The sequence below is a fragment of the Aethina tumida genome, chromosome 1, assembly GCF_024364675.1.
Source record: "Aethina tumida isolate Nest 87 chromosome 1, icAetTumi1.1, whole genome shotgun sequence".
NCBI classification, from domain to species: Eukaryota; Metazoa; Arthropoda; class Insecta; order Coleoptera; family Nitidulidae; genus Aethina; species Aethina tumida.
The window spans coordinates 55,767,160-55,793,008 of record NC_065435.1 but is presented as its reverse complement, the minus strand read 5'-3'; the positions used below and the strand labels follow the sequence as shown (position 1 = coordinate 55,793,008).

Genomic DNA, 25,849 nt, shown 5'->3' with positions numbered 1-25,849 from the left:
TGTTGTATGAAAAATTTAGAACTGTATATAAAACATTGTTAAATAGATCATCGTTTAATTCAGATATTTTGTTATAGCTTAATTGAAGGTGATATATTATGAATTCATTTTGGTCTGTTGTAAAATTTACCTCTGTAATAGAATTATGATCCAGAAATAAATTTGTTATGGATCGATCAATATTAAAATTTAACGAGTCAAAATACTGTAAATTGTTGTTTGACAAATATAAATTAGTCAGAGTGGTTAACATAACACAATCATCACCAAAATGTTTAATTTTATTGTACTTTAAATATAGCCCTTCTAACGCAACAAGTCGTAAAAATGCATATTCATCAATCAATTCAATATTGTTATTATTCAAATTAATTTCTTTTAAATAAAACAACTCAACAAAAGTGTATGGTTCAACCCTTTTTATATTGTTTCCTCGGATTACAATAACTTCTAGAGGAAAATGTAAAAAGATATACTTTTGAATTGTTTTGATTTTACAATTTTGAAACTTTAACACTCTTATGTTGTTTCTATTTATGAACTCTTTGTCGATGACCACAGTCTCTAGGTTTGCAATTTCTCTCGATTCGTTATAATAGGCTTCAGTAGGATACTCTATTAAGACTGATTGTGCTGCATTAACACTTTGAGAAAGACTTAAACATGCTGTATTGGAAATAATCCATATTGTAAGTAAGAATAACATGTTACAGATTTAATATTTGTGATGAAATGATTTATTTTAATGTTATTTAAACATGCCTTAAAGGATAATAAATGAAAACTCATTAAAGAAACATTATGTTGGAAGGTTTTTTAAATGTCTTGTTCATTTCATTTTCATATAATCAATAGATATTATTTTATCCATTTGTCATACTTAATTATTTTTTGTTTTATATGAGAATACATTCTGTAGGTATTACAATATATTTTAATTATTTTAATAAAATCGTAATTGCGTTATTATTATAAGTTATCTAAACTTATTTAGATAACTTTTCTGCCCTAAGTTGCCAGAGGTGTTAACTAATTTTATCATTATACAAAATTAACTGATTTTTTCTAAATTGACAATAAAAATTGAGGAAATTATTGTATCTTGAAATATGTTTTCATATTGGAGATTTACTTGACCTATATCTCGTTTTTTTTTAAATTCGACTCTTTTGGAATACCTACTTTGAAACTATTCAAATTCTGTACGTTTAGATTGATTTCCTCATCCACAATAAGGGTGGTAAGGTACTATCTACTTTTTAAGGTGTTCACTAAAGATCCAAAACTTTTCATAAGATCTCAAACTTGTTCATGTTATGAATTAGTTGGAACGTTTCTATCAAACCTTGAGGGCCAAATCTGATGAGATCTAAAAAAATATTTCAACAATTAAATAATATTATTTGAACAAAACTTATCGCCCACGAATATTTTGTCTACAACGGGTTTAATACTAGTAATTAATATTAATCAGTACTTTGATGGAACTGCCGATGAATTTACAAAATAGGAGAACAACAACACAGGGGATATTTTTGTGAAATGTACAATTACTGTATAATTTTAATATTATATAACCAACTATATGCCATTCTTTATAATTTGATAAAAGTAAGTTTTTAGCTTTATTTTTTACTTATTCTTCTAAAAATATTAAATGAATTATTAAATCCCTTATTAATATTTTTACAATCATAATCATAGTACAAAGTATAAATTTGTTTATTGTTTTTGTTTTTACGAAATATTTTTTTAAATCTAGTCTTCTCTACAATGAATTAACTTCAATAGTGACATATAAATTGTCATTCATTCGAAATGGCGTTTAATAGTATAAATGACGAAATTTGGGGAACAAAAAGATGACTTCGAAAAGACATAAGTCTTGTGCTATAGAGGAGGTAGTAGCCAGCTCCATAATGTTCCTGAAGAAGGTGCATTTGCCGGCTACTATGGAGAATATTAAGACCTGCGTAGTCAATTACAGCCGTGGAAATGTTACTGTCAAGGATTTGTTGAATTTTATGGAGTATGCCAAGAGACTTGGAGCATTGGTGAAAAGGAACGGAGAGTACCACCCAACGAAATCAGCACACAGTTTCGTAAGAACTTTTAAAAATTTAAAGTCACATCAAAACAAAATGTCAGAAATCGGACATAAAGATTTGACGGGTACCGCCACAAATTTAGAGTCACAAGCCATAAGGGGTTTCGATATAAAGTCTGCGAACTTGGATTTACTGAATGCGACACCACTGAATTTCAAGCCGGCAAACGCGAAGCTTCTGAACATGAAGCTTCCAGACACGACGATAAATATGAGGCCTGTCAACTTCAAACTACTAAAGCCAATGAACTTAAAACCGTTCTACATGAAGTCAATAAACGTGCCTCCAATGAAGGACAGGAGGCTATCGGAAGAAAAGTCAAGTATGAAACCGGGAGACCGGAAGAAGGTACAGAACATAAAGCCGGTAAAGCCGAAGTCGTCGAAACGTAATCGTTCAGAAAAGAAATCTATCAGAGGCAAGAAAACGTCAGTGGGTAACAAAAAGGTGACGAAAAAGCAACTGATAAGAGAGTCGAACAAGGTAGCTATGAGGAAGAAAGGTTTGCTCAGAGAAAATAAAAAGTCGGACAGAAAGTCGCAAAATTTATCACAGACAGATAAATCGAATGACACTGCGGGACAGTCCAAACGGAACACTAAACCAGAACGAATGAAGATCTACTTTTATGGCGTTTACGAATAATTTTGAAGTGGCACTGTTCCTTTCCAAAATTTACAGTATAAATGTATGTTTGTTGGGGTTTTAAAATTAAAAATAAATTTTGTGCAAATTAAATGTTTTAATTTTCATCGATGTATATAAAAAAAATTAACAATATAATTGAGTACTTTACTTTATATTAAAAGGTAAGTATAATTTTATTTAAAAGGTAAGTATAATTGAATTTATTGATTTTGTATCTCAAAAGCTTTTTCAATTTAATAACATACATTGAATTAATAATTTATATAGTATTACCATATTTTATTAATGTTTTCTATTATTATAACTTCTGTACGTTTTTAAAGAAGTCAGTACAATACGCATATAATTTCTAATTGATTACAGTAGTCTGCACGGGTATGTGACGATATGTATTTAGATAATTATGCCTAAACGTAAATCAACTCCAGTTGAGAGGGGTAGAGTAATTGGAACGCTGTAATCTGGGCCAATCAAATCGAAATCATAGGTAGACTCAATATTACACAAAGTGTTATTTCTTTTGTACTTGATTTTATCAAACTGGCTCTACTTAGGAAAGGCAAAAAAGGGATAGAGCTTACATTAGTTGGTCAGCCAGAAGATACTACAGCCCGTATCACTCCAGTTGCGGAGACGCTTGACAAATGCAGGTTTTCGTTCACGAAAACCATTTGACCAACGACCATAAACAGCAACGATTTCAATGTTCACTCCACTATGGTAAATGGTTAATGGTAAAATGTCCAAGCAGCTATCAGCAGCTCTTCCAGAGTTTCAAACTAATATTTCAGCGATATGCGCCAATATATCGCAAGAAGAAATGAATACAATGTATGTATTTTTTATTTTTTTCTTTTTTTTTTTTGAATGTAAATAAGAAGATAATATTCTAAGAATATAATACATATATAACATTTAACGCCATCAAATATATAAGATAAGGTATATATTTTACGCTTCCATTAAAATCACCATCAAATTTTATCTCCTTTTCAATGTCTAAATCTATACACATTTGTGTATATCTCAATAAATCTATCTTTTTGATGGGGTTACCGCTTAGAATCAGTACCACTTTAGTTCCACTTTCAAAGAATGTTAGAGGCACTTTTCTCAAATTATTGTATGCAACATTAAAAGTTGTAACATAAACCTGTTTAAAAAAAGCATCATTAATTCTAGATAAGTTATTGTAACTGGCGTTAATGACAAATATTCGTAAAGGATCTTCCGAGTTCGTTTTGATGTTAATATCATTTATTGAATTGTATTCGAGATATAAATGTGACAACCAGGCCATTTCTTTAAAAATAACAGAAAAATTTGTTAGACTGTTGTTTGTTAGGTACAATTTATTCATTTCAGTTGCTATTATTTTATTGCCATCGAATTGTCGAATTTTATTGTGACATAGTGACACTGTAGCTAATTGAGGTAAATGAACAAAAGCATATTGTTCTATGTACTCGATATTGTTGTTGTCCAAATTGATCTCTATGATATTATACAAGTCGACAAAAGTGTAAGAACTAATTCTTGAAATATTATTATTTGTGATGATAATACCATGAATTTTGAAATTAAGAAAAATATAGCGACTAATACGGTAAATACCCTTGTTATCAAATTTTAGTATCTTATAACCTTTCTGTGCAATCAATTCTTTGTCGATACTACTGGTGCGTAATATTGAAAAGTTTGTACCGGAAAATTCGATAAGTTGGGCACTTTTATACTGTTCAACTAATGTTGGAGGTTTTGGTGGTAACGAGTAAGGTAATACACCAACAATCAACAATAATATTACGATGACCTGCATGCTTAACACTAACCATTCCATTAACATGGTTTTACAGTATATAAGTAAATCATTAATGGTTATAAAATTACTTTTGATAAATTTATTTCTCAATTAAATTTAAATTACAAATAAAAAAATTATACCAAAGTAACTAATTAACTATACATAATACATAATGAGAAACAGTTGCATTCGTTAATGTAGTTAAATCGATATCACAAAAATATTTAAAGTAACTAATTAACTATACATAATACATAATGAGAAGCAGTTGTATTCGTTAATGTAGTTAAATCGATATCACAATAATATTTAAGGTAATGAAATTAATTATAAAACTATTTGTTCCACTTCTTCTTGCACAACATTCCAACTTCCGTCCTGATGTACTTGAATTTCTTCTGCACTAGCAGGTAGGGCTTCCGAATCCAAAATGTTTTTGAAAAAACTAATCAAATAGATAATTGAAAAAAAAAGTTTATATGATTGTCTTACCTATCCAAAAACAAATCTCTATATATGGCAGCGTTGTTACAAATTGGACATCTCCATCTCGGTCTTTCATTGTTCATTTTTAAAAATATATTTCCGTCAAAGCATTGCAAATGGGTACAAGTGGTGGCCCGGCAAGGATACTCCATGCGATTCTTGGTCACAGGACACAAGAGCGAAATATCTATTTTGTTATTCTTCGATACCACCACACAGTCATCATGTTCCGAAAACTTCTTTCTTACTGCAGCGATCCAAATATAACATTTTGAATATAAATGAAAAATGTTAAATACTTACTAATCTCCCTTGTTATATTTGCATCCCTGGTACAGGTGTCAACAAATGTTTTAAGGATATCTTCATACAAGTTTAGTTTAGTAACATACACACCCATTACATATTCAATTGTCGGAGTATTTTTCCATCTTACCCAGAGTGAATTTAGTATGTTTGGTCGGAATTTTAAATAGTGGGTGATAATTATTGGCATTGCATCTCCAGATGCACCTTCAATGGTAACCTGTCAATTTAAATGACGTTAAAAAAATAGATACAAGATTCATTCAGACATTGGTTCATTGATAAATCAAAGCGAATTACTGTATGAAAATAATTATTATTAACTGATTTTAAAGCAACTGTTTCATTTTTCTTTTGGAGATTTGGACATAGTCTGCGACTCAAATTACTGCACCGTGTATGGTGCATGTATTCATTTGAGTCGCAGCAGCATTCTGTTTAAGGAATTAGTTGTCTATATATTTGAAGGTATCTTATGTATGTATTTAATGTACAATACGATGGCTAGTAGATGAAGGGACAAAATACAATAGAACAGTATCTTTAGTAGTACCTACCGGCAGATTGACTAAGACATTGTTAACGTAAACGCTCAGTCTGGATGGATAGCAATCAATTTTCTCAACAGTCGTATCATTTCTCCCGAATCTAATTACAACTTCATACTTCTTGTAGTTCAACTCTTTGGCTTTGTTGAACAGTACCATTTGAGGGTCAGACAACTTTAGTTCGATGTCCTGAGTTGCCTGTAATTTATTATTTATTTCAGTGATCCATCAATTCATTACAAATTTTTTATTTTAATTTTACTTACGATAAGTCTGGGACGTTTTGGTTTCAATATCATAGGTTTCAATACAACGTCTAATGTTCTCATAAATGGTCCATCTTTAAATGTGCACTCTAAATCATTCTAGAAAAATGTATTTGATAAAAACAATACTATTAACATTTTCCCACTTTCCAAAAAAAGTAATGTAAATAAACGAAAATTGATTTCTCAACTCAATAATAATTTATTGATTATTATAGCTTTAGAAAGAAGAATAAATGATCAAATTGGTGTTACTACCAATTTTGAATGCTAAATACAAATATGGCAGCAACCATTTAAAAATAAAATTAATTTAATAAATTAAAACTTTTATTTTACCTCAGTACGTGGCTGTTTGGGGATGGTTGCTGGATTTCCTTCATCTCCTGAGGCCTCCTGAATAATATAATAATTACACTAAATTATCATTGTAACAAAATTTTCATTTTACCTCGGAGTGCGTCCGCTTAAGATTTGATCGTGAAGTTTCATCATTATTTTCTTCACAATTAGGCTGTTTTAATAAAATGATGAATTAAAATTTTATTATTTTAATGAAAGGGCTTACATTATCGGTGGACTCGGATATTATTTGTACGTCTTCCAACTAAAACAAAATTCGAATATTTATATTACTCCTAACATAAAAATGACAAATTTCACTCGTCAAAGTTTACACACTAATGAAAAATAATTGTTTTTTAAATTATTTTTACCATAGCAATTGTTTCTAACAACGACATTGACATATCAGAAACTTAATATTTACATTTTAAAGAATATATCATAGACATAAGTTTATGATAAGTAATAAAATTGAACAAAAATACACAATTGCTAATTGTTAAACTTTAAAAATTTATCAAATTAACTAAAAACAATTAAAATTATTCTAGAAATGTTTCATCATTTTTCTGTTCACAATTAGGCTGTTTACATAAAATGATGAATTAAAATTTTATTATTTTAATGAAAGGGCTTACTTACATCATCTGCGGACTCAGACATTACTTGTACGTCTTCCAACTAAAACAAAATTCGAATATTTATGTTACATCCTAACATAAAAATGACAAATCTCACCCGTCAAAGTTTACACACTAATGAAAAATAATTGTTTTTTAAATTATTTTTACCATAGCAATTGTTTCTAACAACGACATTGACATATCAGAAACTTAATATTTACATTTTAAAGAATATATCATAGACATAAGTTTATGATAAGTAATAAAATTGAACAAAAATACACAATTGCTAATTGTTATACTGCACAAATTTATAAAATTAACTAAGAACAATTAAAATCATTCTAGAAAAGCTTCATCATTTTTTTGTTCGCAATTAGGCTGTTTATATAAAATGATGAATTAAAATTTTAATGAAAGGACTTACATTATCTGCGGACTCAGACATTGCTTGTACGTTTTCAAACTAAAACAAAATTCGAATATTTATGTTACATCCTAATATAAAAATGACAAATCTCACCCGTTAAAGTTGTCATAGTAATGAAAAAAAATTGTTTTGCAAATTATTTTTACCATAGCAATTGTTTCTAACAACGACATTGACATATCAGAAACTTAATATTTAAATTTTAAAGAATATATCATAGACATAAGTTGAAGATAAGTAATAACATTTAACAAAAATACACAATTGCTAATTATTATACTGCACAAATTTATAAAATTAACTAAGAACAATTAAAATCATTCTAAAAAAGCTTCATCATTTTTTGTTCACAATTAGGCTGTTTACATAAAATGATGAATTAAAATTTTATTATTTTAATGAGAGGACTTACATTATCTGCAGACTCAGACATTGCTTGTACGTTTTCAAACTAAAACAAAATTCGAATATTTATGTTACATCCTAACATAAAAGTGACAAATCTCACCCGTTAAAGTTTTCATAGTAATGAAAAATAATTGTTTTGTAAATTATTTTTACCATAGCAATTGTTTCTAACAACGACATTGACATATCAGAAACTTAATATTTAAATTTTAAAAAATATATCATAGACATAAGTAATAAAATTTAACAAAAATACACAATTGCTAATTGTTATACTATACAAATTTATAAAATTAATCAAAAACAATTAAAATCATTCTAGAAAAGTCTCATCATTTTTTGTTCACAATTAGGCTGTTTACATAAAATGATGAATTAAAATTTTAATATTTTAATGAAAGGACTTACATTATCTGTGGACTCATACGTTACTACTTGTACGTCTTCCAACTAAAACAAAATTTGAATAATTATGTACATCCTAACATAAAAATACAAATCTCACCCGTCAAAGTTTTCACAGTAATGAAAAATAATTGTTTTGTAAATTATTTTTACCATAGCAATTGTTTAAAACAACGACATTCACATATAAGAAACTTAATATTTAAATTTTAAAGAACATATCATAGACATAAGTTTAAGATAAGTAATAAAATTGAATAAAAATACATAATTGATAATTGTTATACTATACAAATTTATAAAATTAACTAAAAACAATTAAAATCATTCCAGAAAAGTTTCATCATTTTTGTTCACAATTAGGCTGTTTACATAAAATGATGAATTAAAATTTTATTATTTTAATGAAAGGGCTTACTTACATCATCTGCGGACTCGGACATTACTTATATGTTTTTCAACTAAAACAAAATTCGAATAATTATGTTCAATCCTCACATAAAAATGACCAATCTCACCCGTCGAAGTTTTCACAGTAATGAAAAATAATTGTTTTGTAAATTATTTTTACCATAGCAATTGTTTCTAACAACGACATTGACATATCAGAAACTTAATATTTAAATTTTAAAGAATATATCATAGACATAAGTTTAAGATAAGTAATAAAATTTAACAAAAATACACAATTGCTAATTGTTATTCTATAAAAATTTATAAAATTAACTAAAAACAATTAAAATATTCAAATAGGATTTTAATTCAGTACAGTTTGTTAATTTAATTTTAACTTATCCGAAAAATTTTAACCACATACTCACTGCCATTTAAAAAAATAAGATAAATCGACTGCTTATGCAACAGTACGTGGTTAAAATTGGTTGCACAAATTACGAAACACCCTATACAGAAGATTAAAACAAACGGTGTGATAAAATTGGATTCGGCGGACCAAAGCTTCCATTCAAATCATTGGGAACAATTTCGACCAGCTTTTATGGATTGAATTATTTTTTATTTCATTTCCTGTTTGTCTATTACAATTTTTTTAAATGTAACAGTGAGCATGTGGTTGAAATTTTTCAGATAAGTTGTGAAACACCTTGCATTAAAATTTATGATGAGTCCAGAATTGTTACATTCTTAAATTGGTACAATATTCTTTGGGAAAATAAATCCCAGTGAGGAAGGTGCTTAATGTGTATGTTTAAATTTAGTACATTCATTATAAAATATATTTTTTAATTGAATACTCGAAATTCTTATTATAAAAAAATTTTATATTAACTATTAGGTCTAGAATTCTTACCATCATCTGAACTTTTCAGACTCAGTAATTCAATGGCAACCATTTCGGACATAGCCATTCTAGGTGATTTTTATAAAATTGACATTAAAATTATAAACATTTCCAACCAATAATTTAACTAATCTGGAGCATTACTTAACAATTTTTGTAAAATTTAATTGCTAATTACTGTAATATGAAAAACATTATAAGACCCCATTTGAAGGAGGCTTTTCCATAACGACTTTTAAAAAAGACAATTCGCCTGCATTTCCAATTTTCTTACAAAATTTGGTTCTCATCATTAATATTAAAAAATAAGAAATCATTCTTAATTTTACGGAAATTATTTATTGTTTATTATTTATATATGATTTAATGTGCATATCTGTTTATGCATCTCACAATATTCCACGATCCATCTCAAAAATGCTGTCTCAACAGAACTTCCTTTCCCTATTTTTATCAGAAAAAAACACATTTAAGGATAGACCTTTTTCTCTAACAAAACTGGGTGTTTGCCATTAAATCTGAATGTTTTTATGATTACAACTTATGATTATTAGGTTAGTAAATTCATTATATTTTACTTTACATTAAAATTATAACTTATTATAATATTACTCTGGAATACTGCATTCTATAATTTATAGGCAAACAGTCAATAAGCTAAAATTCGGCGATTTATGTGCTCGTCCTCTAAAACTGATGAGCAATGCTAAGGGCATAATATAGTTAGATATTAGTTATGTATATTCTGTAATACAATATTTTATTGGTAAATAAAACTTAGTGGATGATGTAAAGAATATATTTTCTCAATGTTAATAAATAATGCGCATTATATCATCTGTATATAAAAAGTACAAAAATTATTATAATCGTTAATTAAGCTGCTGTGAAATCTAATTTAGCTGGGCCGTAAATAAATGCATTAGATCCGTATTATTAATTTTCTTCTCCATAGATTTAATTATGGGGTAAACATTTGCCAGTGGTTAAAGCGCCTCCTTTTCCGGTCCACTCTTCACTTAGGGTAACGGCGCAACCCAAATCGCGTAAAGCTGCCTTTGTGTCGTATTCAAATTCTTTGAATTTTGTTAAATTCCGTTGCAGGATTTGCTCGACGCCTGCGGCGAGGAAGGTTCCACTTTGGTTTCTACTACGAGACACCATATTCCTGATAGCCCAACTGCCAGTTTTCTGAAACAAATAAAATATTTTAATACGGATATTTATTGCATTACAAACAGTATTTTTTACCTGAATACTTTTATCATCGGGGAACAATTTCATAATATCAACAATAAGTTCTGGAATTCCTGCCTCAAATAATTTCCTACTATTCTCAGGATTTCTCAGACTCAGTGCGGCAATGGCAGCCAGTCCAGATACAGCTATAGTAGGTGAGTTCTATAAAAATGGCATTCAAACTTCAGATATATAAACAATACATACAATAATGTTACATACCTTGTGTATGTTCAAAGTATTTTGTATCAATGGACTCAATTCAACAGACTGAATGAGACACGCCTTTACATCATCATTTCCAGCCAAGGCTTTAACTAACCTAAAGCATTGTTTAACAATTTTCTAAAATTGAATTGATTAAATACTGTAACAATAATAAAATTCATTAAACAAACCTCATTAGAAGGAAACTGTCCCATAACATCTTTTATCAAAGTTAAACCACCAGCACTTTCAACTTTTTTACAAAATTCCGCCCTCACCATTAATGCTGTGATAGTCATCAGGAGGTCGTAAATTAGTTTTTCATCAGTATGATACTCTGTAAACATAAAACTTAATTAGAGGAAAATTATATATATAAACAACAAATACACACTGGTCATCATAACAGTTAACATGCATAGAGTTTCACTTGCAATAATTCTGGCATTATCGTGTGCTCGCCCGAATTCCACTCTCACATCATCATCAAGTACCAGGGCTCTCATAACACTCATAACTTCTCTCTGAACTTCAGAATCTTCTTTTTCCAAGTTTGGTTTTAGAAGTTGGATAATATTATTATCCATAAAATTCTGCCTGAAAAATATAAGTGACTTAGACAATAATTGTATGAGTTTAAATTTACAAACCTGTTAAGTTCATGCATTACACAACATTCCTTGACCCATCTCAAAAGTGCCCTTTTAACAGAACTTTCTTCTTGGACATTTATTAGGAATAAAATTAGGGATAAACCTTTGGGATCCAACAAGTCTGGGTTTTTGGTCATTAGGGCTGACAATGCTCTTAGAATTTCAACTTTATGGTTGTAATCACTACATTCTTTCTTTTGATCTAATGCATCCACTAAAGCAGTATAAGCACCACAGTTACCTGAAAGCAAATTGGTTATTTAATTTTATATATGTACTTATACAAATATATGAAAATTTACCAGCGACTACACGATTGGATATGTCCGCATCACATAACGCTTTTAATTCTTTACAGTAGGTTACCAAACTGTCAGAATTTTGTTTTGTAGCCTTCTGAATTCCTTGAACCAGTCTTTGTATCTCTTTCTGTTTGGCCTCTGTGTCTTCCAAGGTATCTTTTGATATTAAACTCAAGTCAGCACCCTATGCAATTTGAATTTAGATAAAGCATACAATACAAAAATATTTAATATGCTGTGAATTCTCAAATAATACTAATATGATTGTAAATAAAACATTTAAAAGTAAGAAGAGAATGAATATTGTTTACAAATTTCTTATAAAAGCTTTTTAATTTTAGCTTAATTTATATTTAAAAGTAGACAAACCCAGACAATGTTAAAACTTGTTTCTTTGTTGATACAAAGTAGACATTAATGACTCATATATATATATATATATATATATATATATATATATATATATATATATATATATAATATTATTGATTGATATACCTTTGTTAAATTTAAGAGTTAAATTTTTACTTTAGATTTAAAGAAATATAATTATTCTATTTAACTGATCTTTTAAAACTAATTACTATTGTTTACAAATTGCTTATAATAGCTTTTTAATTTTAGCTTCATTTAAATTTAAAAGTAGTCAAACCTACCCAATGTTAAGAACTTGTTTCTTTCTTGATGTAAAGTATATATACATATATATTTGATTTACTTTTATTAAATTTAACGAGGCAAATTAAATGAAAGTCAAAGAATTTATATATAAACTAAATTAAATTTAAGAGTTAAATTTTTAATTTGGATTTACTATAATTATTCTACATAGCTGATATTTCAAAACAAATTAAAAGTTCTTACAACCATCAATAAGTATCATTCGATGATAAAATAATATAAATTCAAAACACAGAACAAAATAAGGTGAATAATAAAATTACCTGTAATTCAAATTGTTTGTAGGCATCTTCTATTGCTTCTTTCTCATCCATTCCTAATTCTTCAATGTTTTCTTTAACAGCTTTGTTGAAAGTTTCTTGAGTTATTTTCACTCCCATTTTAGGTAATGAATTTGGTTACCAGTAGTAAAATATATTTAATTAAAAATAACTCACACTTAATTATGAAGTAAAATCTAAACAAACTAGAGTATTTCAAACAGACATAGATTTACAGTTTATTTTTAAAGTAACAATTTATAGAATCTTATTTGATTTGTCTTGTGTTACTGTGACTAACTGTCAAGATCTTACTATTATGCGGTGTTGCCAGAATATCATAATAAACATTTATACAATGCTCATCATAAAAATCTCATTCATTTATTTCGAAATGCATTAAAGTATTGGAATTTTCTAATAAAAAGAAAAATGTATTTTTAATTATTTGTGTGCTCTGATTACAAGTTGATGGATGTAGGCATGAAGAACGACAGATAATAGTAAAACAGATAAAAGATAAAATTAACAAATGCTAGTTTGACGTTCAAATTTTCATTGTGTACCGTAAGTCTATGCAGTGACATTCGATATGGAATAAGAGGTAAAAGCTACACAAAATTAAATACATAACATAAAAAATGCGAACAACACAATGAATATTTGTGAAGCAGTTTATATCAACAGTTAACCGAGGAAGCAAAATCGACAACGCTGATTCTTTCTTTCCTGAGACACCGTCGGTGAAATTTGTTGTGGTCATCCAGCTGTGTTGTTGAAGTTTATAATTGTTCTATTTTTTAACGTAGCTGAGCGTTTAAGAATTCGAAATTAAGTCCAATACGTAAGCATAATGTAAACAAAGCAATGGCGCAAGCCACTTAACCTATAAAACTTTTCAGAAAATTATACATCTTCAATTGTGCTAAAAATATTTTTTTTAAAAAAATGGCACAGTGGGTCGGATTTATGGTTTCTATTAAATGTGCAGATGATTTGGGCACGTATCAAGGTGAAATTAATTCAGCCACCAACAGTTTTATTACTTTGAAGAAGGCCTTTTGTAACGGGCTACCTTGCAACCAGGATGAAATTAAAATTAGGTATCCAAATTTTTGTAAGCACCCTCGCATGTACGCTAACTGATCTATTTTTTAGAGCTGGCGACATAGTTGATTTAAAGCTGATAGAAAAACAGAATAGCACACCACCTGAACGCAGTACAGTGACCATTGCTAAACCAATAGCCAAAAGGGCAGGTAGGACACAGAGCACCTCAGAAACGACAAATTCCAGCAAAGCAAACTCCAAGCATGTGGATCAAAACAATGGAAATAAATATCAAAATAATGTACAAAATGGAAATCAACACAGATCCAAACCCATCGATATTGAACCCAGACACAACCACACTGGTGATGGAGCTTCACTTAAAAATAACACTCCCAACAAGAGAGAAAAAAATAAAGGTACATTTTAAAACTTAACACAATAACTGTTTTAATGTTCATGCTATGTTTCAGGTAAATGGGGTAAAAGTTGGAAAGATGAAGAGTGTTTTGGGTCACCATTAAATAACAAGATAAAAAAGGACTTTGATTTTGAGAAGAATTTAGCATTGTTTAATAAGCAGGCTATTTGGGAAGAGTTGAACTCTAATAAATCAGATGTGATTAAACAAAGTGATAGCAGAACAGGAAAATATAGGTATTACATTACTAGAAAAATACTTTTCTTTATCTAACACAATTTTAAATATTCAATAATATCAATCAGAAATAAGCATCTCTTTTTACTTGATTAAAAACGTAATTTTTTATCATAAAAAAGTTGACCTTCAGATACCCTTCATACTAAAATTAAATTATACATCAATTTCAGAAGTCTTTTATACAGAGTGTTTATCCAATAATCAAAAATCAAATTTTTGAGATCATTTTTTTATGGTTTAAACTAACTTGAGACGTCATCATGTGTACTATTACCTAGAAATTTGATGATTTTAAAGAATTTCTTTTTATTTTACGTATTTTATAATTTAAAGGTTAAAACAGTTTGTTTTTTAAGTAGTGTATTATGCTTCTATATTGGTAAAGAAAAATTCCATTAACTCTAGAAAGTTGTGACATTTTAAAATGAAGTATTTAAGATACAATGGTGCCACAGAAATAGGTCACATGATTGTTTATTGTTAATTAGAAAATGCTCACCTTTTTTATGTTTATTTTAGACAATATCTTTCCTCAGTCATTTATTTTGTACTTAAATCATTATAATTTTTACTTATCTTAAGCAAAATAAATGCGCAATTTAGCTTATAATAGAAATAGTAAACAAAAGAAAATCTGTTTATAATTTAAAATAAATTGTTGATATTTTGTTGAGTACCCACTGTTTGTTGTTACTAAATTCCACGTCTCTTCAATTAATAACCACAATTTATCTAAATTTAATGGTTTTGGTGTTTAAAACTTGTTAAGTTCAATAGGATTTAAATCTGGACTTTTTGCTGACCAATCAAGAACCCCAACATGATTAACTTTTTACCAATTTTGAACAACTTAGGAATGCATGCTTTGGATCATTATTATGCATAAAAATCCATGTATTTGGGAAATTATCATTAACAAATGATTTCATTCCATTTCTCATATGTCTATACATATGATGGTCTGGAATGGACTTATATCATGCCAAAAAGAGGAACCCACTAAACTTATAGTGTCTAGGACCCAAACCTTTATTTGGAGGATGACGAACCATATGACCCCCTATTAAACTTAGATTCATCATTCCAAAGTACGTAGGCCAAAATTCTGAAACATAATTAAAATATTTTTGTGGAAGCTTTAGTTTTTTGAATATTCTTTTTTGAAACTAATAGTTTTCTTAGAAGTTTTGTTTATCAGTCAATGTCTGATTGTTCTACTTAACACACTTATATTGTATGATTCAATCATTTATTATTTGTCTAAAGAAGAAATTTCGTTTATTACTTCTTCCAATTTCCATTTTTCGGAGCGATATCAGCAGTATTTAAACCTTTGTATGTTCTATGTTAATTATTATTCACCACTTTTCTGGAGAACAATGTTTCTTTTTTCTCACTGAAAGTAAATTTATTTAAAATAATGTAAATGCTACAGAATAAATTCTAACTGTTAAAGGTATTGTTGAATACATTTGATTGTGCTATTTCTTTGGACAACATTTATAAGATGTGTAACAAAAAAGCAAAAAAAAAAAATGTAGAATGTTGAAATATATTTCTTGTACTGACTGGATAAATTTGTATTAAATTTTACAAAATTTTTAATCTTAAATTCTGTGCTATTTCTCTGACCACCACTTTATATGTATAAATATCATCATAATTTTAGACACGATGAAAACGTAATCGCAACAGAGCCCACAACATACCGACAGATCAGTGTACCCAAACAGGACTTTTGCGAGTATGTGACAGACGATGGTCTAATAATACCTAGTGTATCCCGGAATCTGCGCCGCAAATTGTGGGATGCCGCCGATCGTGTCGGCCTAACGTGGGAGCGACGTGTTGAGATGATGGGACGCGCGGCTGCCGAAATCTCCATTCAACTTTTGGGTGGAGGACATCGCCTCAATCCCCGCAACACGCACCAGTGGCCTACTGTGGTTGTACTTTGCGGACCCCACAGGTAAGATTATATATAAAGGACCCAGGACTGGTATTTTAATTTTTGTTTACGTTAATAGACAGGGGGCGGCGGGGATAAATGCAGCCCGACAACTGGCTAGTCACGGAGTGCGTACAATTGTGTACGCAGGAACCATGGACTCTCCGGTAATAAAAGGCGAGCTGTCTTTATACATGCTGACGAAGAACCGGGTCGTGAATTCTGCTAACGATCTACCCACCGTTAGCGACCTAATTATAGTGGCCCTTTGCGAAGACATCGACAACCCGAAAGTGAATCGGGCGGTGTCTGATTGGGTATCCAGGAACAAAGCCCCGGTTTTGGCGTTAGATCCTCCATCCGAGGGTACTCCAGGTATTACGCCAAAATTTTCGTTGCTGCCGGTACTACCTTTGCCCCATTCGACTCAAAATGGTGAGTTTCATCTTAGTTTTCATCACATAACAAAAAATCTGATGAATGTTATTTTTAGGTAAGTTGTACCTGTGCAACTTGGGATTTCCAGTGGATGTATTCAACGAGGTCGGCATCACGTACAAGTCGCCATTTGGGCCGAAGTTCGTCATTCCGTTACACCCACGGGACTGTTGACCATTCTACACCAAATTTAAATACGGCAACTATTTGCAAGCATTCACATACGTAATTACGGCTATAGGCTACATACAAAATTGATTTTAACCGACGACTGTATTTAGAATTTATACAATAGTGACTATAGGACACTTGTATACATATTTTTCGATTTTATTCCAGATTGTTGTAAATATTGTGATTGAAAAATGTCGGGATATACAAATTCAAATAGATTAGCAACATTTACCGTCCAAGATTTACTTTACAAAGAGACATTCCATGAATTATTATTATTGTAATACAGATAAACAACTTTTGACTTAAAAATACACGTTATAAATTGAGTGTCTTTCAGTCACACTGATTTATCCAAGGAGCGGTCGTTTCGTAATGAAATTTTATATTTTTGTTTTAAATTTTTATTATTGCAGTAGGAGGACTTGCGTCTAGTTGCCAAAGTGATATTGGTACAATTGACTTTTTTTAAAAAAGAAAATCTCGAATTTTTAATATTTATCTGCTATTGATATTCGTTTATCAAGTATCGATTTTGTCTAAAATTTTAAAGGTCCTTTACAGACTATTTTACTTACTATTTTATTTATTTCATGTAATTTTATTTACAAGTGTAACATATCATGTTTATACTATGATTCCTCATACAAAACTATTAATTGTAATATGAGGTATGATATTATGTACTTGATTCAACAACTGATCTCAAAATATTGTCGCATTTTAAACATTTGAATTTTGATTTTCTGACAAATATACCAAATCACCTTTTCTAGTAAGCATTGTTTAATTTATCCTATACCCCTAAAAATAATAAAACAACTTTTTGTAGAAATAATCTTTTATTTATTATTACATAAAATTATAATTTTCAAAATATATGGTAACGCAAGGGGTTAAAATATGTTTTAAAACAATACAGTTTCGGTATTTTAAATATACAATTTTAGGATATTCCATATAAAATATATTTCATTATGATATGCTGACTTGATAAATCATAAGAAATATTGCCTTGATATATTTTTTTCGGTCGTTACAACCAATGATTTTATTTTTTGACCTATTTTACGACAATTTATTGCTACTCTACACTTGAGCACTACTATGAGCTACATATTTTTACAATATTCAATTATATACACAAAAATAAGGCAAAGACTTATTTGATTGTGTGAGGTTGTCCCAATTAGATAGTTTAAAGAAAAAGTACCTAAGGCCGACAAGGTTTAGTCGGTTTTTGTTTTCTTTAGACTACCTATTTGTTTTTGAAGACATAATTCGTCAGCCGAATAAAGTAAAATCTGTCACATTTTAACCCATTACTGACTAGGCAATTTGAATTTTAATGTATTTCTACCGTAACGTTTTGATTGGGTACTTCTACAATATTGTCAAAATTTTATTACTTACAATTAATTAAGTGTGCTTGGATACTGGATTCCCCATTTTGTGCAAAATACAATATCAGTTACTAGGCCTTTTATTATTATTGATTTGTGTGTGAAAGAAAAGATTGGAGAGTCCTATATCATTTTGAAAATATCACAATAATTGAAATTTATCAAGAACAAAATTACACATAATTAGAAAAAGATTATAGTTATTGCCAACTTCTAATTTATAAACGTGTTTTAAAAAATTCACACGCTAAAAAATTTGGAAGAAAATAGAGAAAGTCTCAGCAGAAATAATTTGACTTTAAAATTGCATACAAAATTGTGTAATATAAATAATTGTATATTGATAAAACTAATTCTAGATTTGAAATAATCAAGTTATAAAAAACAAATAAGCAATGATATTACAAAAATTCGAGGATCTACATTAATCTTTTGAAAATTCTCTAAAGTTGAGTAATGCATTTTACAGATGATAGTTACAAGATAAGAGTGATACAAGTGTCTACCTATAGAGTAGGTATAAAATTCAGTTATTCAGCAGACAAACTTTTTTCAAGAACTATTTTTACTAATAATCTAACCAACTAGATCAGTTTTGGTCAAGTTATTTACATGTGTGAATTATATAGTTTATTTTTTTGTGGGTTTTGAACTAAACGGCTAAAGTCAACAAGTAAGTAAAACCTTGTCAGAAATTTTGTACTGTTCACTAATTGTTTTAGGAAAGACTGGGTAGAGATTATTTGAAATATATATGCATTTATTTATCCTAAGAATAAGAATAAAATACTCTGAATAGTTCATAACTACGTACCGACATATCTGTAGTTGACAGTAAAAGTTCTATTTTTTCAGAAACGCCTATCACTCACAATTACTAAATTCTTATTAAATAAATTACATGACATGATACCGTTTATTGCCAATTTAGAGAGCAACTACAAATATCTCTAATCGGTATATAAATTTTTAAGCTAATGCCTTGTTCTGATGTGAATATACACGCGCATTTTTGGGCAACAACACTTTTAATTCTTGAGACAACATTGATAAATCTACAATTTTTTAATGGACAGATCTATCCCAATCATGCTAAATTTCAAACCAGAACGAATATGACACGACAACGAATAAATAAAAGAGACTTTTTAACGTCTCAGCACATGGTTTCCGATTGCATGTGCAGGCTGTCCTTTGATTCAGACTTCGCCAGTTCGACCTCACGTTGCATCGTAGGTAGTTGAGAGGAATCTATAACGATGGAAGGTCGCTGCGGCATCGGAGGTTGACCAATGACAGCAGTCATATCGAAGCTTGTATGAGATTCCGACGAATCTTGTCGCTCTCCAGATTCTCCACTTGACTCTCCTAGAAACAACTCATTATTTACCACCTGCTGTAAAAAATTATATATATTTTTACCTAGATGGGGAGTTTTGGCGGGCACGTCGGATTCGATGGCACTCGACCTTCGCAGCATCCTATTTGGCCAGGAATTGATCCTGAATTCCCTGGTTTCGGTGACAACACTGAGCAGGGCTGGATTTGGTTCAAGAGTTTCTTCCTCTTCTTCGTCGTATCGACGCTGAATTAAGTTTTCCATTACCATGTAGTCGCTCTCCTCCGCGCTACGCAAGTGTTCCTTTTCGAAATTGATCGCGATCTCCGGGTTCGACATCTCTGATGCATTACGTTTACGGTGGCCTAAGACAAATTATATTTATAATAATGAACAAAATGAATGTAAAGTAGATAAGCGGGGACCTCTAAATATATACAGGCAAACTTTGAAAAAATTAACGAATACTTAAATATAAAGTTGACCAAACTGATTGCTTGTGGATGTCAACGATTCTATTAATCGACAAATTGTGTACGGTAAAAGGAACATCCAGAATTCACTCGTAAGTCGAGATGTTCGTTTTATAGTGCAAGTTAATGTGTAAGTTGGGTGCTAACCTTGAAGTTGTAGGAATGGGTCACTAAAACATGCTGTTAGCAAAATTTGCTTTTTCCCAAAACCTAGCCCTAGTTGATCTAAAATAAAACAAAAAAGTGCGGAAATAAAAATATAAATATATAAATCAAAAGCAAATAAACAAAATAAGTGTTATTTATGTAATAATTAGCCATATTATTTCAAATTATGTTATAATTATGTCGTTTGAAGTTAGTGTTATAACAAAAAAAATCATCATTGAAAAAATAATAAATTGGTCAGTCTTCATTTTTCCTAGTCTTCATTTATCACGTCTTCCATCATCTCCTTCTGTTTCTGCCCCAGAACTTGTTGAAAAGCGTGTTCGTGTGCGTGTGTAAGTGTTTTGGGGTGTGGGGTACATCTAAGTACAAGACAACATCAATAAACTGATCTAGGTTTGAAGGGGTTATGTATATTGTGACCAAATATAGTTTGGTATAAGTTTATTAATATCTAATGATTTCCAATTTACTGTGTAAAATATATTATGTATTGCTCATGTAAGAAAGACGTACTTCATTAGTAAAATTTCAACATTCTCATAAAAAAAATCATACAAATAATTAGTACATATATCTATTTCTTTTTCCAAGGTAAAGTTTAACTATAAATAAAGTGACATTTTTGGACGCTAGCCCTTAGGCTCTAAGACAATACCGCACATCATGTTTCGTCCCCTTCAAACCCGCCGTCAGCCACCCGTAACACCGGTCCTTACTTGGCGGCGACTGATCTGGCCTCGGCGGACTCAATAGTCCAGGTGTCCGCGGCGGACTCAGCAAACCACACACACTCTCCAACTCGTCGGTGATGCTCGTGTACTCGGTGTGCATGTGCATCAACAACGCACTCCTCTTCCCGGGGGGCGGTATCACCTTGATCTTAGGTTCGGTGAAGGTGACGCTGCGCTCCAGCTGCGCGCAGTTCTGCAGACTGCCCGTCGAAAGGGGCGGTTCCGACGATTCGGGTTCGCTCTGCGTCTGGCTGAATTGCCGTTTGGACAGGGACGGTTTGCTGGCAGACAACGGCTGGGACGACTCGTCGCCTGCGCACGCGTGCGGTCCGAGTTATTGCGCTTCGTTAGTCACCCCGCACACAGAGTTAGAGCGGTATGGTCTGTTGGTTGGGCGCTCAGGTCACCGCACGACTATAATATTGTTGGAGTTCTCGTGAAAATTTCATCAACTGGGTCATTAGACTACTGTTTTTTTACCAATCACACTTCATATTTGGATGAGATGAGCTTGTCGTATAAAAATTAATTTCTAACGGAGAAAAATATATTTTTATAATACTAACTTTGAAGAATGACCCACAAACATATGGATATATGTGTTTTGCATAAACCAACAAGTCTTAAAGTTGTGCCGTCACCGTCGCCTCTAGTTGTTACACCATTTACCATATACCATACAAGGGTACAGACCATACCATGCAACTTATTAAAAGCGTGGGATAAATAGAATTATGAAAAAAGGTGCTACATTCACAAGCAAAACGACAGAATCGATAGAGATAGACACGAAAACAAAATCTAGACATACAGAAGAAATAATAAAAAATGAGTTTAATGAAATGTTTCGATAGGTAGATGCTATTTCCACTTATAACACGAAATGTTGTAGGAAAATAATATAATTCATACTCCTTGTTGATCAAAGAATAAATGATTCTAATTTTTCTCTTTTCATTTTGTCTTAAACAATAAACCATGAATGATGAGTGTTCAATAGATAGTGATTTATGATGATGGACAATGATGCATGAAGAAATTCTCTCACAACGTACCTAATCTCCTAAAATAGTGGCAGAAAGAGAGACTTTTTGGTGCGAAAGTTGGTGTCCTTAATTCACATGCTAAATTCAAGAAAAAGGTATAAAAAATACAAGAGCTCCATTATCGAGTACTTGTTTGTTCAATGGGTGTCGTGATAGAAGAAAACGCTGGCTGTACTGTAACTGCAGTTCTACTGATCTTCGTCATATTACAATCATGCTGATGAGTTCCAGTTTAATTTTATGATTTAAGAGGTTTGTATGATTAAAACTATAGTTAAATAGGAGGAGAAAACTGCCACTACATTTGTAGTTAATATTATTAGTGACTTGGCATTTCATAAGCAATAGGTAGGCAATTATCAGTCATTAGTATGCTTACGTGGCGAAGAGGAGCAGCATGATTATATATTTTATGTCCAAACATTTGTTTTCCATATAATGATCAATAAAATATTATAAAGTAAAGAAAGGCATAAGCTGGATAATACATTTTATGAAAATCAAATGTTTGTTAGAGAAAACTACTTCCAATCTCGCCAAAAAAATGTTAACAGTCATACCACTTTCGGAACCTCTTCTGGCGGTTCCTGTTGAGTCCCTTCGTTTTTGTGCAGCCCTGTTCCTCAAGATGTCCAGACTCAAGGCTGCCAAATCGTCCGCGGATAGTTCTTCTGGTTCGCGACTTTCTATTGAAGCTTTGGAGTCGGTTGAGCGTGTCCTTTGCCTTGGAATGCTTAGTTCCTTTCTACTTCCTGAAATATATAATTCATATTATAATCTTCGCTTCTAAAATTTTGAAATCCAAAAGGTTCGTTTTTCACTCCTACAATTAACTAATACATTTTCCAATACACACTCTGAGAAAATTAAATTAACAAAATTTTAGTAATAGTAGTAGTAGTAGCACTTGTAAACACTCAACAAAGTATTTTAGGGTTTGGACAAACACATCTTAAACTGATTATATTGTGATATATTTATATCTTGAGTGCTCCAAACTGGAAGTGTGGTAGTGCGCATGTGCAAAACAATGCATAGTGCTCTGGTTACCTGCACTGTACGCTTTCTTGGGCGGTTTTCTTCGCTTAATAACACTTTTTGGTTTTACTTCTATTAATAAAAAGCGATTAACTTCTACTTATTTCGAAGAGAATGATCATTTACTTACCAGAGACGGAAATTGCATCGTCCAGATCTTCTTCCTCTTCATCGTAGCGGTACTCAATGTGCTGTCCATTATCAAAGATATAAGCATCGGGCCGAACCTCTGTGAGGGATCTGACGATAGTCCTCTTCCTCATGGATGTCGGCGCAGCAAGAAGAGTTAAATCATCAGAACCTTGCTCAGATTTTTCGCTTGAGATCCTCTCTCTGGGCTCCTAATGTTTTCAAGAAATGAAATTTTTAATTTTCACAGTTGTACTAATAATATGTCTGTTACCTCAGGTCCCATAGGTTTTTCGGTGGACGGCAGATTGTAGTTGGAAACAATAGACCTGAGACATTCCAATTCCGTAGTGATATCTTGCATTTGGTCAGTGAATTTACGACAACGAACTTCCAAATTTTGAAGTAATGTCGTCTGCATGTTTTCCTTGCTGTGTATATCTTCAACTTTCTAAAAAATATAAGACGCATATCCATAGGATCAATGAAATGATCTGGAGTTCCTACCTGTGTAAGATGTTCAATTCTTTCAGTTGTAACCTTTATTCGTTCTTCCGTACTTTGCTGTAGTTTACTTTCTTGCTCAGCGAAATAACCCTCGACACAGTCTTCTTCAAAATCATACAGACGTTCCATTTCGTCTCTGTCCAAGAATAGCTTGAGACCATTATCGAACATCTCCTCCTTACCGTCCATTTTTCTTCTTATAAATTTAAACAACAAATAGATATGTGAAAACACAATAAAAGGAGGAGGCAATATGGGCTTCTGTTCGTATTCCATAACCACGGTAAATCTGAAATCCAATGTCGAGGATAGTAATTTACGTTTATAATTTCTCTAGCATTTTACCTTTGGAACATCCATACTTGATGGGCTACAGCATTAACTTCATTAAAAATGTTGTTGAACACAGCAATTAACAAATTAATTAGAAGAATGTTCGCAACTAATAAGTAAATGGACATTATCGTCGGTGCAACCCATCTTCCGGTCTGACATTCAGGTTCTCCTTCTTCGCCACAAGGAGGATCGATCTTATCCGCGTACACTTCACCATACAACATGAAATACGGTTCCAAAAACACGTCTCTGGCAATGCCCCAATTCGGTTCAGTGTCTGGAAAGAGGATTGCTTGTCTGGCTACTCCAAAACTCATGAGGACTATCAGCAAGAGGACTACGAAATATATCATGTTTTTAACCATTTTACCCATCATGGTTACCAGTGGTCCTAAAAATAACCTTCATAAATATTTCCCAAAAAATATATAAAAAATTAAATTAAATGACACTAATGTGCAAAAATAACTAACATAAAATGTTTTTAGTTTGGAAGACTAGTGCAATCAAGTTTATTATATTTATGGGAAACTATCTACACACAGAAACAACATCGAACACCGATTTTTCATACGAAGGATATCCCTTTCACTCAGTAGATTCCCTTTCAAACCATATTCCTTTATTTTTATTTATCATACGTAAATCGATATTCTTACCCAAATATTTATTTACACTTAATATATTCAGAATACGAAGGTACCAATAAATACAATTCACACAGTAAATAACCCTTCCTGCTTCAAATGTATCGGCCTGAAATCTCAGACAGACACCGGTTAAGAACAACATCACTGCGGCCATATCACAAGGGTTCCACATGTTCCATGACCAAACCTAAGATAAAGATTATGTTTAAATCAAAACTAATGTGTGATTGGTCGATTCTTACCGCCAGTTTCTGTGTGGCTCCTACCGGTTCTGATGAGAATAATTCTCTGAGTTTCTCACAACCTAACGAGCAAATGAAAGCTATGCAAAACCACTCTTGCCATATCGGCATTGGGCCCATTTTTACTAACACAGTGTAGCTGAAGATTACCAGGAATGATATGTAAGCAACCTAATTAAAATAAAATTAAAACATAAATAAGAAAAATTGAAAATGCAACATTAATTGATGCTTACGGAGTTTGACCAGAATTTGGTGATTGGCGCTGTGTAAAACTCATTGAATTTTTTCCGGACCTTGAGCTCCTTGTTCTTGGGCACCAAGTCCAGGTAAGTATCTGCATAATAGATATGATGGTACTTGTGCTCGTCCATGTCCGGCATGACCTTACCGTTCTCGTGGACGATGGTGTCTCGTGGGATGAAGTTCTCGGTGAGTAGTGCCTACGACGTAACATTCAATTTAAGGAATTTGATTTAAAATAGCCTATTTAG

General features: G+C 31.1%; 4 protein-coding genes across 12 annotated transcripts in view; 1 reads left to right on the top strand and 3 right to left on the bottom strand.

Moving 5' to 3' along the window:
* Positions 1 to 4,635: 4,635 nt before the first annotated feature.
* On the bottom strand, positions 4,636 to 8,984 carry LOC109602321 (E3 SUMO-protein ligase PIAS4). Of its 8 annotated transcripts, XM_049970509.1 has the most exons (13): positions 8,800 to 8,850; positions 8,381 to 8,422; positions 7,977 to 8,015; positions 7,562 to 7,600; positions 7,154 to 7,192; positions 6,735 to 6,773; positions 6,618 to 6,680; positions 6,506 to 6,562; positions 6,167 to 6,265; positions 5,910 to 6,098; positions 5,350 to 5,572; positions 5,053 to 5,293; positions 4,636 to 5,005 (listed from the first exon to the last, which is right to left on the bottom strand). In XM_049970509.1, exons 1-13 carry the CDS (start codon positions 8,818 to 8,820, stop codon positions 4,888 to 4,890), a joined length of 1,209 nt encoding a protein of 402 aa, XP_049826466.1. In that variant the 5' UTR covers positions 8,821 to 8,850; the 3' UTR covers positions 4,636 to 4,887. The 8 variants fall into 8 exon arrangements, with proteins under 8 accessions (XP_049826466.1, XP_019874231.2, XP_019874278.2 ...); XM_020018672.2 differs by lacking the exon at positions 7,562 to 7,600; XM_020018719.2 differs by lacking the exons at positions 7,562 to 7,600; positions 7,977 to 8,015; positions 8,381 to 8,422; positions 8,800 to 8,850 and adding an exon at positions 7,250 to 7,275.
* A 1,478-nt stretch (positions 8,985 to 10,462) lies between these two features.
* LOC109602090 (armadillo repeat-containing protein 6 homolog) lies at positions 10,463 to 13,304 on the bottom strand. Its single transcript, XM_020018422.2, has 8 exons — positions 13,023 to 13,304; positions 12,079 to 12,262; positions 11,774 to 12,017; positions 11,518 to 11,720; positions 11,315 to 11,460; positions 11,139 to 11,261; positions 10,929 to 11,078; positions 10,463 to 10,868 (listed from the first exon to the last, which is right to left on the bottom strand). Exons 1-8 carry the CDS (start codon positions 13,137 to 13,139, stop codon positions 10,635 to 10,637), a joined length of 1,401 nt encoding a protein of 466 aa, XP_019873981.1. The 5' UTR covers positions 13,140 to 13,304; the 3' UTR covers positions 10,463 to 10,634.
* A 304-nt stretch (positions 13,305 to 13,608) lies between these two features.
* On the top strand, positions 13,609 to 18,069 carry LOC109601818 (enhancer of mRNA-decapping protein 3). Its single transcript, XM_049961418.1, has 7 exons — positions 13,609 to 13,863; positions 13,922 to 14,122; positions 14,178 to 14,488; positions 14,543 to 14,726; positions 16,400 to 16,699; positions 16,758 to 17,113; positions 17,172 to 18,069. The coding sequence occupies exons 2-7, from the start codon at positions 13,968 to 13,970 to the stop codon at positions 17,288 to 17,290; spliced, it is 1,425 nt and encodes a 474-aa protein (XP_049817375.1). The 5' UTR covers positions 13,609 to 13,863; positions 13,922 to 13,967; the 3' UTR covers positions 17,291 to 18,069.
* Positions 18,070 to 18,341: 272 nt separating this feature from the next.
* LOC109602459 (transient receptor potential cation channel trpm) overlaps positions 18,342 to 25,849 on the bottom strand; it is a 106,762-nt gene continuing 99,254 nt past the window's right edge. For both annotated transcript variants that reach the window (XM_049961415.1, XM_049961416.1), the window contains 12 exons: positions 25,592 to 25,798; positions 25,356 to 25,526; positions 25,123 to 25,300; positions 24,473 to 24,854; positions 24,128 to 24,416; positions 23,895 to 24,071; positions 23,622 to 23,832; positions 23,014 to 23,205; positions 21,393 to 21,719; positions 20,653 to 20,730; positions 20,116 to 20,397; positions 18,342 to 20,061 (listed from right to left, as the gene is read on the bottom strand). In XM_049961415.1, coding sequence (XP_049817372.1) covers positions 19,850 to 20,061; positions 20,116 to 20,397; positions 20,653 to 20,730; positions 21,393 to 21,719; positions 23,014 to 23,205; positions 23,622 to 23,832; positions 23,895 to 24,071; positions 24,128 to 24,416; positions 24,473 to 24,854; positions 25,123 to 25,300; positions 25,356 to 25,526; positions 25,592 to 25,798 — 2,706 coding nt within the window. In that variant the 3' untranslated portion in view covers positions 18,342 to 19,849. The remainder of the gene's footprint in view (positions 20,062 to 20,115; positions 20,398 to 20,652; positions 20,731 to 21,392; positions 21,720 to 23,013; positions 23,206 to 23,621; positions 23,833 to 23,894; positions 24,072 to 24,127; positions 24,417 to 24,472; positions 24,855 to 25,122; positions 25,301 to 25,355; positions 25,527 to 25,591; positions 25,799 to 25,849) is intronic.

Bases quoted from the DNA above. Each gene is read 5' to 3' on its own strand.
- LOC109602090 (XM_020018422.2), bottom strand. From the start codon at position 13,139: ATGGGAGTGAAAATAACTCAAGAAACTTTCAACAAAGCTGTTAAAGAA. The intron at 12,263-13,022 runs GTAATTTTATTA...CAAATTGCATAG, and splicing joins ACAAACAATTTGAATTACAG to GGTGCTGACTTGAGTTTAAT. The intron at 11,079-11,138 runs GTATGTAACATT...CCATTTTTATAG, and splicing joins ATACTTTGAACATACACAAG to AACTCACCTACTATAGCTGT.
- LOC109602321 (XM_049970509.1), bottom strand. From the start codon at position 8,820: ATGTCCGAGTCCGCAGATGAT. The intron at 8,423-8,799 runs GTAAGTAAGCCC...ATTTTGTTTTAG, and splicing joins TGTCCGAGTCCGCAGATGAT to TTGGAAGACGTACAAGTAGT. The intron at 6,266-6,505 runs GTAAAATAAAAG...ACATTTTTCTAG, and splicing joins CCAAACAGCCACGTACTGAG to AATGATTTAGAGTGCACATT.
- LOC109601818 (XM_049961418.1), top strand. From the start codon at position 13,968: ATGGCACAGTGGGTCGGATTTATGGTTTCTATTAAATGTGCAGATGAT. The intron at 14,727-16,399 runs GTATTACATTAC...TCATAATTTTAG, and splicing joins AGCAGAACAGGAAAATATAG to ACACGATGAAAACGTAATCG. The intron at 16,700-16,757 runs GTAAGATTATAT...TTACGTTAATAG, and splicing joins GTACTTTGCGGACCCCACAG to ACAGGGGGCGGCGGGGATAA.